This window comes from Staurois parvus, unplaced genomic scaffold (genome assembly GCF_062004578.1).
Source record: "Staurois parvus isolate SC_StPar_1 unplaced genomic scaffold, SC_StPar_1.0 ptg000356l, whole genome shotgun sequence".
Classification (NCBI taxonomy): domain Eukaryota; kingdom Metazoa; phylum Chordata; class Amphibia; order Anura; family Ranidae; genus Staurois; species Staurois parvus.
The window spans coordinates 1778544-1795855 of NW_028318152.1; the positions used below are offsets into that span (position 1 = coordinate 1778544).

Consider the following 17312-nt stretch of genomic DNA (forward strand, 5'->3'; position numbering starts at 1 on the left):
GGAGGATGTGCTTCCTTACCACAAACCGCAGGACATCATTGTAATTACTCCACTCTGCCTGCATAGTCCTGTCAGAGTCATGCAAAATATTTCCTTCTCTTCCCAGCACCCCATTCACATTTGTATTGCACAAAACTGTTTCCCTTATCAAATGTTAATGCACACCAGAAACACTGTTGTGTACAAATCTTTTCCATCATGTTTGAACATCGCTGTGATCATTAAGTAGGGAATGGGTCCTTCCCCTTGTGTGCACTATAGAAGAATGTTAGCTGGTTTGGTGGTTCTTTATAACATGTTGATGGGAACGTCTGTCATTCTGAACTGCAGATATGCTTGTTTCTGGCCACCCTGAGGGCCTGTTCACAACTTTTTTTTTTTTTTAAGATAGTTTTCTATTGAAATAAATAGAAGTGAATTAAAATGCATGTTAGCACCTTGTAATGTGCATCAATAATGCATGTGAATGTAGGTTGACTTGCAGTGTAAAGTGTATGGCAGTGACAATTGACTTGATTTGTAGTGTTTTTATTGATTTAATAGAAAGCACATCTTGTAAAAATGTATAGGGTTGAATGATCCCTAAAAAGTTTGGTCCCTCATGTTGTGATAATTTTAAGAAACTAAAGGCAACATTTTTTTTTTCTTTTGGAGTGTGGCAAAGGATTAGAACACCTGTCGGGTTTTTATTGCAGTCTATGCCCCCCGTTAGGGAGATTCACCCTCTCTGTTTGTCCTGTTTACCACTGAAAGTGAAAGAAAATCCCACAATCTGAGTTGTCACCAGAACAGAAATAAAGGGAAAATCTTCCAATGGAGACACTAGTTCTGTTAAGAACCAGGGACTCCCTCACTTTCAAGGAATTTCCTCTTACTTCCTGTTTTGGCTATAGGTCTTGAAATAAAGAAAAATATCCCTAATGAGACACAGATGGCAATGAAAAAATAAAAAAAAACTGACAGTGATTATAACCCTCAAGGTAAAATCGTAATGGAGTGAGCGCTCTTAAAAAAAAATATATATATATATATATAGCAGCTTTAACACGCAAGGCAACCAAAGTAAACCTCCAAAAGATAAAAATATATAAAGTGCAGCGCTAGTATGTAATCTCAAATATATAAACGGATAATTGTTAATAAATAATGTGTCAATGTTGTATTAAAATCAGTAGTTCATCCAAATATAATAAAGTTCAAACAAAAAACAGCACAAATAGGATCATCTTCACAGCAGCAGATTAATAACTGACTGGACTTGTGACAGGAACCAATGGTAAAAGTGCGCACTCACCGCAAGCGCATAGCTAATGCACATGTAAATTTATAACCACCAAGGATCTCTGGGATGGGCAGATGGTGAGCTTCCTTCTACTATATGGTCATCAAACAGGGCAGTAAGGTAATCTGCTGGGTCCAGAGGTCCCCTTAAGGATTGACAGGCGCTCAGCCTAGGTACAGGGCTCCCTCCTCTGGATACTGGATGTAGTAAAGGTAATCTGCAGGCTTAATAGCTCCAAATAGGAGCCAAAAAAACAAATGCCCATAGTGTAGTATGTCCACTTAAAACATGTTTATTGCCATAAAGAGTAAAAATGTAGTATGCAAAATTTCAACAAGAGATTGCAGAATATGCAGCACTAACCCCTTTCAAAGATGGCTGCCGAGCCTCCTCGTGGCTCCAGCATTACCTATGCACTTGCGGTAAGTGCACACGTTTACCATTGGTTCCTGTCACAAGTCCAGTCAGTTATTAATCTGCTGCTGTGAAGATCATCCTATTTGTGCTATTATTTGGATGAACTATTGATTTTAATACAACATTGACACACATTTATTAACAATTAACATATTTGAGATTACATACTAGCACTGCACTTTATATATTTTTAGTGATTATAACCCTGTTTCGCTATCCAAAAGGGAAAAAAAGTTTACTTTAGGTTTTTTTTAGTATTCCTCAATGATTTTTACAGTTAGCATCTCAAGTTTTAGTTTCAGAGACTGATTTTGGAAAAGGGGATACTTGTATGAATGTTTATGAAGAGAACCTGTACAGGACATTTTGAAGATAAATTATACATTTGATTCTTTGGTGACAAACTTTTTGCTGCATATTGCCAACTTCCTGTTTTAAAATGTACTAGAAAAACATGATAAACTGCTGGCTGTAATCCACAATTTTGATAGGCAATTTCCCATACTAACAAAGGTTTTACCATCCCTCTGGACTCTACAAACAAATGATTGGGGGACCTTTCAAAAATGCTTGCATTCTTTGGCAGAGCTACTACTCCATTACTGCGTGGATGGGCTGTTAGATGTCTCCTTTTCTATTTCTTGTGTCAATCTCTTGTCTGTGAACATGAAGGGAACTCTTTGGTATAAGTGCTGGACTGCAGAACCAACATGTAAAAACCTCCTGTTTCACATGGCCTTCTAGGGACAGCAGCTCTTAGGAGTTGCCCTGACTCTCATCAAAGATGCCACTGGGGCAAGAGTACCCATGTGTCCCAAAAGAAGAAGTCTAGGGCTTTGTTTGGGGGCCTTACCCAAGACTATTAAAAAGGTTCCTTGCAATCAGTCCTGCCCAGAAACCCTGTCCCCCAAGCCTTCATACAAGTCGTCTTTGGCATCAAGGGACACCCTCAATTTCCAAAGTGGAAGACATCTACTTACCTTTGCAAACATTTGTTCAGTCCACATATTGGAAAAGGGACAAGGTGGAGTTGAGGCCTAGAGCTTCCTTTCTTCCTCAGGTAGTTTTGGCCTTTGCTCAACCTGAGGATTGTTTTTCATTCCCTCTTTCTGGCATAAGTTCACCAGAATTAACCCCTCTCCATTGTCTGGATGTAGGTGGTGCTATACATGTGTACCTAACAGCCACTAATTCCTTTGCAAAGACTGATTCTCTCATTCATCCCTGATGGTCCCTGTAAAAGCTAAACCGTTTCTTTTTCCACCATTTCTTTGTGGCTTAGACAGATCATCATTGTGGTTTTAAAGTGGTAGTAAACTCTCTACATTGATTTTTACCTACAGGTAAGCTTATAATAAAGTTTACCTGTAGGTTAAATTTAATATCTCCTAAATGTGCACCGTTTAGGAGATATTCCAGTGAGCAGCAACCACTGACGTCACCAGCACATGTGCTCTGAATAAACGGCATACCCATGGTAGTGACGTCATCGTGGCTTGGCCTGTCCGACAGCTGGTGCCTGCGACACCAGAAGGAAGACTGGGTGAAGATGGAAGCCCTGTGAGCGGTGACAGCACGCCACTGGAGGGCTTTGTTTTAAGGTAAGTATTTCATAATGTTCTAGTATGCGATGTATACTAGCACTTGATAATATCTTTTTTAGAAGGTCTACTACCGCTTTAAACATTCGGTTCCATCCTTTCATTTCAAGGATCCCTCTACTAGATTTGACGGTGCTTCTTGGGTGGTTCGGTGTCAGGCTTCTGTAAGGCTGACACTCAGTATACCATTCACACGTTGTGTGGGTTCTACCAGGTGCTTATTCAGGCCTCTTTTGATGCCATCTTCAGGCGTAAGGTTCTTTTAGTTGCAGGCAGTCTCCAGTTTTGTTGGATTTTTTGGGATTGTTGGCGTTTGCTGTTGCCTACCCCTCAGCTGGACTGGCGATTGTTTGTTTTTTAGTTTGCCAGTGTTCAAATCCTCTTGTAGATGACAGTATAATTGAGTGGTCAATACATTAACTGTGTCCCTTAATGAACTTCAAGCAATGGCTTTTGGAATAAATACAAAAATTACATTTTCGCACCTAAGCATAAAACAAAGTGTTTTCAATGGCATATTTATTAGAAAAGGGAGAAAATAAGTGAATGTCATTTTTAGGGTTTACATACACTTTAGGGTTTTAATATTGGATTAATTTGTTCTCTCTTCACCTTTTAGCCTGTAATTTATTATTTAGTAAAGTGGTGTTCCCTTCCATATGAAGATAGCACATGGGAACTGAAGGAGGATGTTGACCAGTCCAAAATAGAAGAGTTTGAACAGCTACAAGCTCTTAGGCCTGACACTAGGAAAGTGGTAAGGATTTTCAGACATATGTATATCCAGAAGTTACATGTAGTGTCATATGTGGCCTGCAGAGGTGTGGAGGTCATATTTTAAGACTGAGAAAGATTATATTTGTTCAAAAGATGTTTCACAAAACCGTTTCAAAAGCAATCCTGCCACCATCTACTGCAGCAATTATAAAAATAATCTAATGCTGTAATTTGTGAGTGGTTCTTGCAACTTTTAATACCAATGTGTTAATGAGTTAGAGAATTCCAAGAAGAGTTCTATTTCCCCTTACACTAACAGAAATATTTCCATTATTCTTGTGCTGAATTTATCTGACTCATGACCGTTTGTACCTGTTTAAATTGTTGTATTCGGTATGTTTATTGTCAATTGCCAGATTTACAAGGATACAGTCATTCTTGCTGCCTTTTTCCTTACACATAGATATTGCCCAGACTGTGATGTTTACAGATCCATGATACCTATTGTGTTAGTGTTTGAATTTCACCTGGCAAATCTCACACTTTATTCTTTCTTTTGCAAGGATCGACCACCCCCCAATTCTTGGAAAAAGATCAACCGATCACGAGAGTATAAAACTGGAAATCAGCTCAGAGAATACCAGCTAGAAGGACTTAACTGGTTGCTTTTTAACTGGTATAACAGGTGAGTTCTGTACCCCTGTTATATTTTGTAATATCACACACATTAGTGAAATCGGCTATATTTGGAAGCTGAAGAATATTTTTTAAAGAATTCAGATTACCGATTCTCTATTGTAGCACTGTTTACTAGTGAATGTCAACTATTGGATAAATTAAATCGTTACTAAAACAAAAAATTATTATATTGCAGCATATCAATCCTATGATGAGTTGTCTGCATTAGTTTTCTTTTTTAGGCTTTTTACCTGGTGATCCAGCCAGTAACACACTTCCTGTCTTAGGATGGCTCCACTCTGAATAGAGGATTAACAGAGACTCCTTTGGACAGCAGCATTGTCAGTCTTGGGAGACGGTAGTGTTAGATGCACTAGCGGATTTAAAAGGGTTTAACTAAGAAACTTAAAGCTGAGCTCCAGCTAACACTGTCTACGGATTTCCTTTTGGAATAAAGGTTTTACATAAATTAATAAAACTTGTCCATTTTAAGTAAATGGTTTGTCTCATCCCTCTGTTACTTTTGCTGGGCAGCTTTGTCTGTAAAAAAAAACAAAAAAAAAAACAAAAAACTTACCTGCCAGATCAACAGGTGAAAATAAAGGGATATAAACGTGAAAAAAGCAAGCAAATGCAGCCACACAATGTAAGAATTTGTAAGTTACACTATATTTTCTTGTTTTTGGGTTTACTACTGCTTTAAAATCTCAAATAAAATGGTCTCTGTAAGCCAGGTTATATGTGCACAATTTATACTTTTGTGTGATAAAACACCATGTCACCTTAATAGGCTGTAAGTATAAGTCATGGCATACATTATTTTCAGCAGTAGTAGCTAACCAGGACCTGTTTGTACACCTACCCCGGCTTCTGACTTGCAGCTGACAGCTGTCATTTAGAAATCGGGTGCTGTGCTGTCAAGACAGGGATATTACTAATTTGGCTTCATCCACAAGCACCCAAATTATTCAAGCTAGATTAAAATATCCCTGTCACTTTGCCCCAAATTGCTTGGGATTGCAGCATGTTGCAAAATGTAAAGTTTGTTTGTTTTTCTGCATTTTGTGATGTAGGAGTGCTAAACCTTATGCGGATGTGTTTTAATGTGATGGGTGGTTTGTGGTCCTAGAGGCAGCTCACCAGCATCTGCGGGATCTTGCTGCACCCCCAGAGGAGTTTGTTGAACTTTTGAAAGGATGGGAGCGCCAACACAGACATTTTTTATTTTGTAACAGCCAACACATTTTGGGGGCTCAGCACTCCCCCTTCATCAGGGCTAAAAAGTAGAAAATAAATGAAATACAAAGAATCCTTAAAATGTGTTAAAAGCTAAAAATCTATAAAAGGACAAATACCTTAATGCATTGTTATTGAAGTCAAAAAGGACATACAGTATAAAAACCAAGAAGGAGAAATAAAACATGTTCTTATTAGGGCTACAGGGCAACACAAGAACAAAAGCAAAGAAAAGAAGAAAAACTGAATGTGTTCTCGTTCTTGTTAAGGCAACAGTACAACAACAAATAAATACATACATAAATAAATGATGATAATAGTACTAGCAATAATAAAAACAAACACAAATGTACTGCAAATGAGAAGTACAAAAACCAGTTCAAACAGTCCATAAACAATATGATATTCTTGCAAGGTAGGTTTTATTCTTTACTGTATGGAACCAATAGGTGAGTAAGCTGCAGCTGAAATGAAATAACACTGGAGCAGAGAGTTAAAAAAAAAACTAAAAAAAAAACAAATGTGCAGACCAAGTTCATGTGGGGTAGACAGCTAGGAGGAATAATGAGAACAAAGTTTGTGTGGCAGAAAAAGAAAGGAGGGAGAAAAGAAAACAGACAGGCAAATAAAGCTACAGATTTAGCTGGGAATAGTAGACACAAAGTGTTTGTTAAAATCCCAGCTAGAAAAGGGAGATGAGTGAGGCTAAAACAAGAGATAAGTTGAGAAGATTAAAAGCTGAATCAACAGGATGATGCAGGCACTTTGATTGGAAAGGCTGTGTGTGTGTCTCTGTGTGTCTGTCTGTCTGTGTCTTACTCTTAAATACTCCATTGCTCAGGGGTAGAGTATGGGCAGCCAATGCAAGTGAACAGGGACTAGGCTAGCCCAGCAACACTATAGGGAGGCAAGTGATATGTGTGAAACTCTATTGAGGCTGGAATGGTTAGTGGAGGAGTGAAATGAAAAAAATGAGAAAGAAGTAAATGGATAAAGAAAGCAATAAAATGAGATGAATGCACAGAATCCAGGACCGTGTTAAGCCAGGGACACTATTGGGAGGGAAGTGGTAGGTATGAAGAAGATTATGCTGGGGGCAAGGCGGAAAGGGAGGAAGGAAAAAAATCTTTTTTTGAATGAATGCATGTGAGCAAGAACTATGCTATGCCAGCATCACTGTGGGGAGGGAAGTGGTAGGTGTAAGGAACTTGTTGGTACTACAAAAGTCAGAGGGTTGGTGGTGGGGCAAAGAAATAAAAATGTATGTATGTGGCAAATGTATGAATGTCAGCAGAGAATTTCTGTGCTTTTCAAACAAAGGGCCGGTTTATGGTCCTTAAGACTTTGAGGGCCAGAGTGTGGCTAGTATGGGTAGAAAATGTTTCGGGCCCGGCATCAGTTAGAATAAACTTGGCCTCAGGGATGGTGGTCAGTAGGAGAAAGAGTAGTGCCCCATCATTGGCATAAATGGGAGGAATAGTACCACATAAGTGTTAACAATAATGCCCCATTGTTGGTGTCAATGGGAGGAATACTGCTTCATATCATTGGGATGAATAGTACCCCAAGGGCCACATCTGGCCCGCAGTTTGGAGACCCCTGATGTAGACCACCAGGTGTAAGAGTATTGAGTTGGAAAATCCAAAAAGTTGATCTTTGGCATAGTTTCTTGAATCTGTTGTACTGAATGGATGGAAGTACTTGCTCAACGATGGTCGCTGTACATAGAGCAAAATCTTTATTGTGCATACTAGCAAAATAGGCTGTGGTCTTTAAATCCAATTTTGATATTGTGCCGGTGTTTTGTTGAGCCTGTTCCTAAAAGTTTGTATGGTTCTACCTACTTATTCTATTTTAAAGGGGCAGGTGATAACATACTCAGAGGAGCAGTCCACCTGGACTTTGATGGGCCATGATTTTCCATTGCTGTTGAATGTTATTGAATGAGTTCTATCAGAGATTCTTGCAGCAGAGACATTTAGTATAGTTGCATTTGAAGCATCCTGGTGTTTTTGTTTTAGTGACCGGAGAGGTCCTTTGTTGAATACTGCTTGGGGCTATCACGTTCTTGAGGGTCTTGGCTTTACAAAAGATGAGCCAGTGTCTAGGGGGGAAGTTCATATTTTAACAAAGGATCCACCAGCAGTATATGCCAGTGTTTGACTAGTATGCTGCAGATGTCTGTATGGTTCTTGTTGTACCATGTGATAAATGCTAATAACTTGTTTTGTCTCTCAACCAATTCTCCTGGAGTGGGCATGAGGCAATCTGCTTGTGTTAACTCTCTAGCTCTCAGGTAGGAGCTCTTAATTAAGGTTTTGGGAAATCCTTTTGCATGAAAACGATCTTTGAAGGTGTCATCTTGTTTTTCAAAGTCTTTTTGTGCAGTACAATTCCTTCTTAATCGTCTGAATTGCCCAAACGGAATATACCTCAGCCAAGGTTCATAGTGGCATCTGGTGAAATCTGAATAGCTGTTACTATCTACTTGCTTGCAGTAGTTTTTGCTGGTTATAGTTCCACCTTCAATGCCCACCAGGTTGACGTCCAGGTAATCGATTTGGTTAGGATGGGTGTTGCTGGTAAAAGACAAACCCCATTCGTCGTCGTTTAGATGTTGGACAAATGTACCAGTTTTACTAGTGTCTCTGATTAAGTCATCAATATAACACCTGTAGAATTAGATTTTTGGTATAGATGAACAGCTCAAAGGCTCCCATATACAAGTTTGCATAACTGGTTACAAAGCATATTCCCATCGCTGTCCTTGTCTGAATATAGAACTTGCCTAAAAAGGAAAAATAGTTGTGTGAAAGGATATAATCAATACCTTGGAGTATGAAATCAGCCTGTAACCTTGGCATAAGGGGATCAGACAGAAGGTATCTACTCACTGCTGGTATCCCATTATCATGAGGAATGTTTGAATATAGTGATGAAACCTCTATTGTGAGCCAGCTTTACCCATTTTCCCAAGGGATATCTTTCAAATGAATTGAAGGTCTGTTGTGTCTTTAGTGAAGGATGGAAGATTTCAGACACATTTCTGTAAATGGTGATCTTTTTATTGGGAGAGGTTTGAAATAAGTTAGATATTTGATCTACCTGGTGGATTAGTTAGGGCTTTATGAATCTTTGGTAAGTGTGAAAATGAGGCAGTTCGGAGTTGCAAACTTTTTCATCTTTCGTGGGGAGCTAAAAGAGTAGTTGGTATGATTTAACCAAGGATGCTAGACAGTTCATAAATATTCGGGTCTGTTCTTCATTTATGCAGACATTTTATTTTAGTAAGTATCATATAATGTACATTCTTTTTTGATTAAGGCCTGTGACTGACAATTTTTTGTAGCAAGTTTCCTCCTATTTCAGCATTGAGAAGTGTATATCACAGATCACAGTAGAAAGAAATGCAGTTTGATGAGTCAACTGTTGCAAGACTTTGCCACCAAAAACAAGCATGCCAAGTTAATTGCAACCTGAACACAGCAGAGAACTATTTTCTGTGAATTTAAACTTACAAATAAGAGTCCCAAACTAACAAGGTTTTGTCATTCATGTAATTTTCTGTGTTTTTGTTTTCCTACAGACGGAACTGCATTCTAGCAGATGAGATGGGTTTGGGCAAAACTATCCAAAGCATAACATTCCTGCATGAGATCTTCCTGACAGGCATCCATTGCCCTTTCCTCATCATCGCTCCACTTTCCACCATCACTAACTGGGAACGAGAATTTCGCACATGGACAGACCTCAACGTAGTTGTGTATCATGGAAGCATGATAAGCCGGCAGATGATCCAGCAATATGAAATGTATTTTCGGGACTCTCAAGTATGTCTTACTCAGCAGTGATCACTTTAGCAATATTGCACTGATGCTAAAATGGGTATGCCCACACCAACCAATCAGGTCCACAGGGTTTTCTTTTCTGGCACCGGCTAGGATGTTGAGGGCATGTCCACTTTAATTTTTTTTTTTTTTGTGTTGGCTGGTAAAGTTGCTATGTGCTTCCCACAACATTTAGGTTCTTTGGTGAACATATCACGTACCTGATTTTTAAGGGCTGTTCACATTTCACAGCTTGTATCAGTCTGATCATCACTGGGGCTCCTGAGAGATAAAAAAAGCCAGTGGATCTTCTACCACCCTTTAAAGCCAGGTTTGGTTGCTGTGGACAAACTCTTCAATTTCCATTGATTTGAATTTTGTTTTGAATGATAAAATGAATAGGAAGTGAAATAAATAATTGGGGGATGGGGGGGGGGGTAATGGTTTTCAGGAAATCCCCCGATTTATGTGAAAATGATGTACTATCTTGTCAGTCCGTATAATTCGTATATATATCTAAGCTCTTAAATATTGATGAATGTAATATACTGCAATATTAGCTATAATAACAAACACAATGCTCAAAAAAGCAAGGGCTTATTTATTTACAACGGAAGTAAAAGACTAGCGGAGAAATCAAAACCAATATTACAGAATATATAGAAATAAAAGCAAAGATGATACGTTACGCAAGTTCGTCCTCAAAGCTGAGTATCCTTTAGCTGGGTCCCAAGTAGAAAAAGTGAACAAAGGAGGGAAGCATGGCCAGAACTCTGTTTAAAAGCCCTCAAGCACCACCCACACACACACACCCTTCACCCGCCTGGTGTAGTCCTCCGTCCAATGAGCGAACGTCCACAGCTCATAAGGGGCTGTCCTCCCTACTGATTAGGAAGTATAGCATTACCCCAGCCATAATCCTGGAAGTATGTTGTCTCCACTAGGGTGTATTGCTATATTGCCAACAATGCTATGACCCAGGTCAACATTAGAAGCCATGTAATCTGTCCTTTTAATCTTCGCGCCACTAGAGAATCTGGGCTGAGGCTCTCTTATCTCCATGCCCCACCGCTAGGAGGTCTGTGTGAACTCCCAGGACAAGGATTTTGGTATGCAGCCTTTTGTTACACACGCCCTGTTGTAAATACTTACTAAGATGACATTCTACAGGCCAAATGGTTCTTCGATAATCCGGGAGTAAGAATCCATAAATGTCTGATATAGAAACATGTTGCCTTCCAACAGGAAGGAAGTGATGAGTAATAATAATAAAGACTTGAATTACTTTCCAGGGTCGTGTTATTCGAGGGACATATAAATTCCATGCTATTATCACTACGTTTGAGATGATCCTGGGGGGCTGTCCAGAACTCAATGCTATTGAATGGAGATGTGTTATAATTGATGAGGCACACAGACTGAAAAATAAGAACTGTAAATTGCTTGAGGGTCTGAAACTCATGAGTCTGGTGAGTATGTTATTTTGGGGTATCATGCTTTTTTGTGCAGGCTTGACTTAAATGGAGCATGTTATGAGAAAATTTGGAGGCCGATTAGTCTGACTGTTACATTGTTCCTAAGGCTTCACAGGCTCCAAAGTCAGTTATCCAGAATAAACTTGCTGATCGAGTGATATGTCTTGACTTTCTGCAACTTTTGTGAAAGTATTAAAACAACCAGACAACTAGTGGTTTTGAGAAAGGTCAGAAATGGCAGCCATCCTAATATAATATATACAATTTAAAATGATTCTAAAGTTAGGGCATGTTTTACCTTAATGCATTCAGTGCATTAAGGCAAACATTACCCAATAACAGTTTTGCCCCTCACCCCCTTAAATAGATTCCTGAGTTCTTACTCAGTGCAGCACTGTTCCCATCTATTATGGTTCTCTACTCTCTCCCTGAATTCACAGGACAGAGAGGCAACAGCCGGAACCATTGGCTCTTGCTGCTGTCAATCAAATCATGTGGGCAGAGTGGAGATGGGCCGCAGTATGGACACACAACCCTGCTCTGGGAGCGAGCCTGCAGCTCTGCCCCCATAGCAAGCAGCTTGATATGGTGGCAGACACAGAAGAGGAGAAGCCAAGAGTGCACACAGGGGGCCCCAGAAGTGGAGGTTCAGGGCCACTTTGTGCAATTCCATGGCATAGAGCAGGTAAATATATTATGCTTATTATTTTAGAAAAAAAAAAACTTCACCTTTACAACTGCTTTAACATGGACAGCACAGGTTGAATCAGAGTTTCTTAAACTTCTCAGGATTGTTCTTTTTGCTTTCTTCATATTTTATTCTATTAAAGTTGCATACCGATGCCCAACATCACTTTGTAAGAAGCCATATTTTATTCATGTGTTATTGGAGCAAAGTGTGAAGTAGTTGTGAAGTAATATATTTCACTTTCAATAAATATTAATTGAGACTTGTCTTTGATCATTTATCTCAACGCTATATAACAATAGTGTAAACCATAGAGAAAATTTATACAAAATTTTAACATGGCAAATAACAAGAGATTGACTTCCAGCTCTTATTAACATATGTAAATATAATACAAAGGTAGAAAGCTTAGAAGCCGAGAATAAATTAATAAGCGTAACTGTGGGATTCTCTAGTACCATAGACTGTTTATATAACACTCATGGGAAAATGTAGAGGGTTACTGTGGAAATCGAGCCAGATGGAGGGGCAAATAGGACATGTAACCCAAAAGATGGGTCTGTTGGCCCTAAATGGTAAATGAGTTTGAACTGAATGTTATCAGCAGAAAATTGTATTTCCAGGGGGTTCAAATATACTTTAAACATTTTCTAGTTTATCCTCCTGTCACGCTGTAGGTTTCTGTTTTTGATTCTGCAAGAGGTAGTGTTGTTTCCATGCTTTTGAAATGGTCCGTTGGCCACCATAACAATTGATTTGTTGTTTTTTTTTTTTCCCCTGCGGAGGAGTGATTTCAATGGATTCAATAACATTTCATTAAACAAACGTACTCACTTTTACACAATCGGAATCCTATGTTTTTATAAATGTATTTTGCATTCTTTAAGTATGGTGACAGTTGTGTAGTGCAGAGGAGCTTGAATATGATAGTTCTTGACACTGAGGTTATGTGTGCCTTCAAATGTATGCTATTTACTCCTTCAACATTATACCTCTGACTGTGTGCTACTCAGAATACCAACATCTTCAGGTAGAGTTGATTAGGTATTTGTGGTGGTTGTTTTTTTGTTTTTTTTTTCCAGTATTAGTCACACAGCATCAGCTAGGTCTGATTTTGTAAACCTATGGCCTTCTATCCCTAGGAACACAAGGTGCTTCTAACAGGAACCCCACTCCAAAACACAGTGGAGGAACTCTTTAGCCTGCTGCACTTCCTGGAGCCTATGCGCTTTCCCTCAGAGTCTACCTTCATGCAGGAGTTTGGAGACCTCAAGACTGAGGAGCAGGTACCTCATGATGGCCTAAATTTGCCTGTTTTATTATTTCACATGCAAGGTCTGGACCTGAAGTGTAACTGCTGATAATACAATGTGATTTGGTCGGTCTTTTATTTGTGCAAGTCTGTTTGGAGGAAATTGTCGTGTATTTGTGACATAGTAGCAGCAATTTATTTATTTTTTTAAAGGTTCAGAAACTTCAGGCTATTCTTAAACCAATGATGCTTCGACGACTTAAGGAAGATGTGGAGAAAAAATTGGCTCCTAAAGAGGAAACGATTATAGAGGTTGAGCTGACGAACATCCAGAAGAAATATTATAGGGCCATTCTGGAAAAGAACTTTGCCTTCTTGTCTAAAGGGGCTGGGCAAGCAAATGTTCCCAACCTAGTAAACACCATGATGGAACTGCGTAAATGTTGTAACCACCCATATCTTATCAAAGGTAAGTTTCACTGGATTTTCCTGCGCTCTGTGAAAGAGACATGGAGAAAACATTTCAGGAGTGGGCATTTGTAGGAATCTGACTGTCTAAAGTTAAGTCATTATAATAGTGCAGTCTTTACTGTCAGGCATAGTTGTGTCTGTGCTATTATTCACTTGTGTTCTCCCCGTGTCATGCAGTAAGGATCGCATGGAAGCTGACGTGTCTCCTGCTTATGCTCAGAGCTGATAACAGACACCCTGGGTTGATGTAGTGAAAAACTATCAACCAACAGAGCCTTTAGTTTTCTATGATTTTATCTTTGTTCTATCGCAGTATGTTTTAGTTCATTCTCTTTGTTTTGACTGTTGTTAGCAATGAGCTTAGGCAGGAGAAAGGTTGGGTACCTAAATCCTAACACTATAAGTAAATCAATAGGTAACTGGGGTAAGGTTTTGCAAGCATGAGGAATGTCGGCAAACTGAAAAGAAGGGAAAGAAAGGAGGTCCTTGGCCTTGGAGAATCATTTTCAGCTTTACCAGTCCTTTAAGCCCAGTTACGGGGAATATTGAAAGAGCACCACAACTGAATGAGTCCCTGCTCTCACATCCTGGCAGAAACAACCCCAGCCTGTTCCACTCACAGCTATAGTAACCCACAGAGCTTAGCCAAAGCCCGGCCTCACCTCCTGACATCTTCCAAGGCATCAGCAAACCACAGACATGAAAGCAGACTATAACAAAACAATCCTCTCATATATCAAACAAATGTTCCACATGGCCAGGTTACATGGCCCTGGATATCATGCATGCACTTGCTGCAGCAGTGTCATATTTGAGAGAAGACATCTTCACCATTGCCACAAGGCTTCAGCAAGCAGAGAGAGCAGGCAAACTACAGAGACAGCAAATTCATAAACTACAAGTTACTTCTACCTCACACAGCCACCACCATCTTGAGATACAAAGAGTTTTGAGGAAAGATTGGTGGGGCCACATCAGAGACTGAGACCTATCATGAGGCATTACATGATGTGCTGCAAGTTACCAGCTTAAAGTGGTAGTAGACCGCATCACAAAAAAAAAATCCCTTGCAAGGTAAAGGAATAATGTGCTAGTATGCATGGTGTAAATCTTACCTTAAAACAAAGCCCTCCAGCGGCATGCTGTCACCGCTGTAGAGGCTTCCATCTTCACCTGGTCTTCCTTCTGGATTCGCGAGCTCCGGCCATCTGGTGACGTTATTCCCGCACATGCGCACGTGAGTCTCAATACATGGCACAGTGCTCTGAAGGAACGGCACAGGTATGGTGTTCCTTCAGACCGCATGTGCCAGCTGTAAAAATAAAAAAAACCCATAAACCTCAATATATCCTAAAGGGTGCACATTTAGGAGATATTAATTTTACCTACACGCAATCTTTATTATAAGCTTACCTGTATGTAGAAATTAACACAGTAGCTTTAAAATAATAAAAAAAAGGTTATTTACTCGATCAGCAGATGCGCTTCTGCTGAGCGTTAAAAGAGCCCAACACTCATCTTTCCTGGCGAGCACCCAATCAGTGCTCATTACACTGCAAAGTGTCTCCCCTCCCTGCTAGTTCCCGGGTGTGGTACTGGAGACGGGCAGGGAGGCGAGTTGGAGATAAACATTGCAATGTTAAAAAAAAAAACAAAAAAACAATTTTTAAAAGTCCAAGTCATTCCTAAAAGCAACTAAATAAATAAGGTTTTGGGTAATTTTTTTTTTTTTTTTATCAGGACAATTAGATTGTCACGAGGGACAAATAGAATGGAACCCCGTTTTAGTCCTTTGGACAAGTAGTTTTTTAAAAAAAATATTCCACACCGTCATTCATATCACCTTGTTGACCATTACTGTTTCAATATTACCACCTCTATCTCCTGACCTTGGCCAGGTCTTTTTAGAAACTGAGAGACAACGGCCAACATACTGTAGATTTTCTTCTACTTTAGTATCTACATAGTTATCCTTGCTGTGACCAGATAGGGGCACTGACATTTTATATTCATTTCCTCATGATAGCCCACTAATGCTGTTATTTACGTGTTCAGTAAAATGATTATTAATGACATCGTGCTCAACCTGAGTGACATACAGAACTAGCATAACTCCACTTTCATTATGACTGATGGTTTTGTACTTGCACTTGCAGCCTCTGCAAAATAAAAGTCCATTATAAATGGTTACCTTTCCTCAGATAAATCAGTTTCAGGTAATGTGGTGTGCAGTGTTCTGTTTTCTGTTGAAATGTATGCTTTGCTGTGAACAAATGGCTCTGCAGCGATCTCTGCTCATTCAGGCTATCTAAAGCTTGCCAGGGGCAGCCTGTTTCAGCCTGAGCATGATGTAAGCATAGCGCCAGGAGTCTACAGACCATGCTACATGAAACTGGATTTACCGTCAGCAACCTTGAACTGTCATAATATTGCTATATTTTTAGAGGCTTTGAGGACAAGCACAAATTCATCACTCATCATAAATGTGGAGTTATACTTTAAGTAAAAAATGCTTCTGATGAGAACTGTTAAGATGACTATCATTACCTCTGTGAAGTAGAGCTCTTGCTATGTAGTTCAATTTAAAATCTACATTACATGATTTGTTTTTACTTAAAAGTTATACCTACTGTCTTTTAATGTCTTCTTATCATGGGAAATAAGGGTAAAGTGGTTGTACAGGCTGAAGGTTTTATGGTTCTATGCATGAAGATAAAAAATCTGTGTGCTGCTCCCACCACAGTCCTCCCAATACTTACCTGAGCCCCTCTCAATCCAGCGGTGTGCACAGGAGTCCTCGGCTTCCTGGGTTTCTCTCTCCTCATTTGCTGAGTCAATCACAGCCAGTGAGCCAATGAGGAGAGTGCAGGGCAGGGCCGAGCTGCGGCTCTGTGTCTTATGAGCGCATAGAGCGGGGCTCGGAAGTGAGCATGCACCAGTGATCCCATAGCAAGGAGCTTGCTTTTGGGGGAACTGGTAAAGAGGGAGGAGCCAGGGAACCTGAGAAGAAGAGGATCGGAGCTGCTCTGTGTAAAACCATTACACAGCGCAAATAAGGATGACATGTTTGTCGTTTAAAAAAAAAAAAAAAAAAAAAAGCGAACCGTTAATATCACTTTAACACCTTGTTGCACGCCCGTCCGCAATGTACTGCATATGGGCGGCAGCTACAGGCAAAGCGACATATGGGTACATCGCTCTGGCTGTACTAACACGGGGGTGCTGCGTGTCCGTGTGGCACGCAGCGCTCCCCACCCGTGACCTTAGCGGAATGAAGATCCCGGTGATCATGTGAATGCTATGTGATCACATTATCACAATGTTAGCAAAGCTTCTCTTTTTTTTTGGTGAGCTGTGATTGGCTCACAGCTCTCACATGATACATGGGGCCAATCACAGCACCTTGTACCATGTGACCAGCTCTAGCCAATTACAGATTACTATTATATTGAACTGTCATGAATCTAACTTATTCACGACAGTTCAAAACAAGCTATGCATTGCAGTGAAATGATTTTCATTGCTCAAGTGTAAAAAAAAACAAAAAACAAATCCTGATCACCTCCCCAAAATAATAAAATGTTACTATGGTAACACTGCACTACTTTGATAAAGTATTTTGTTTAAAAATAATAATTAAAAAAAAAAAAAAAAAATACTGTATTGAG

General features: G+C 39.7%; 1 protein-coding gene across 3 annotated transcripts in view; it reads left to right on the plus strand.

The window, feature by feature from the left end:
• CHD9 (chromodomain helicase DNA binding protein 9) overlaps window positions 1–17312 on the plus strand; it is a 310468-nt gene that overhangs the window by 198168 nt on the left and 94988 nt on the right. For all 3 annotated transcript variants that reach the window (XM_089684773.1, XM_089684774.1, XM_089684775.1), the window contains 6 exons: window positions 3920–4057; window positions 4581–4702; window positions 9518–9761; window positions 11051–11227; window positions 13064–13207; window positions 13387–13642. In XM_089684773.1, the coding sequence (XP_089540899.1) occupies window positions 3920–4057; window positions 4581–4702; window positions 9518–9761; window positions 11051–11227; window positions 13064–13207; window positions 13387–13642 (1081 nt within the window). The remainder of the gene's footprint in view (window positions 1–3919; window positions 4058–4580; window positions 4703–9517; window positions 9762–11050; window positions 11228–13063; window positions 13208–13386; window positions 13643–17312) is intronic.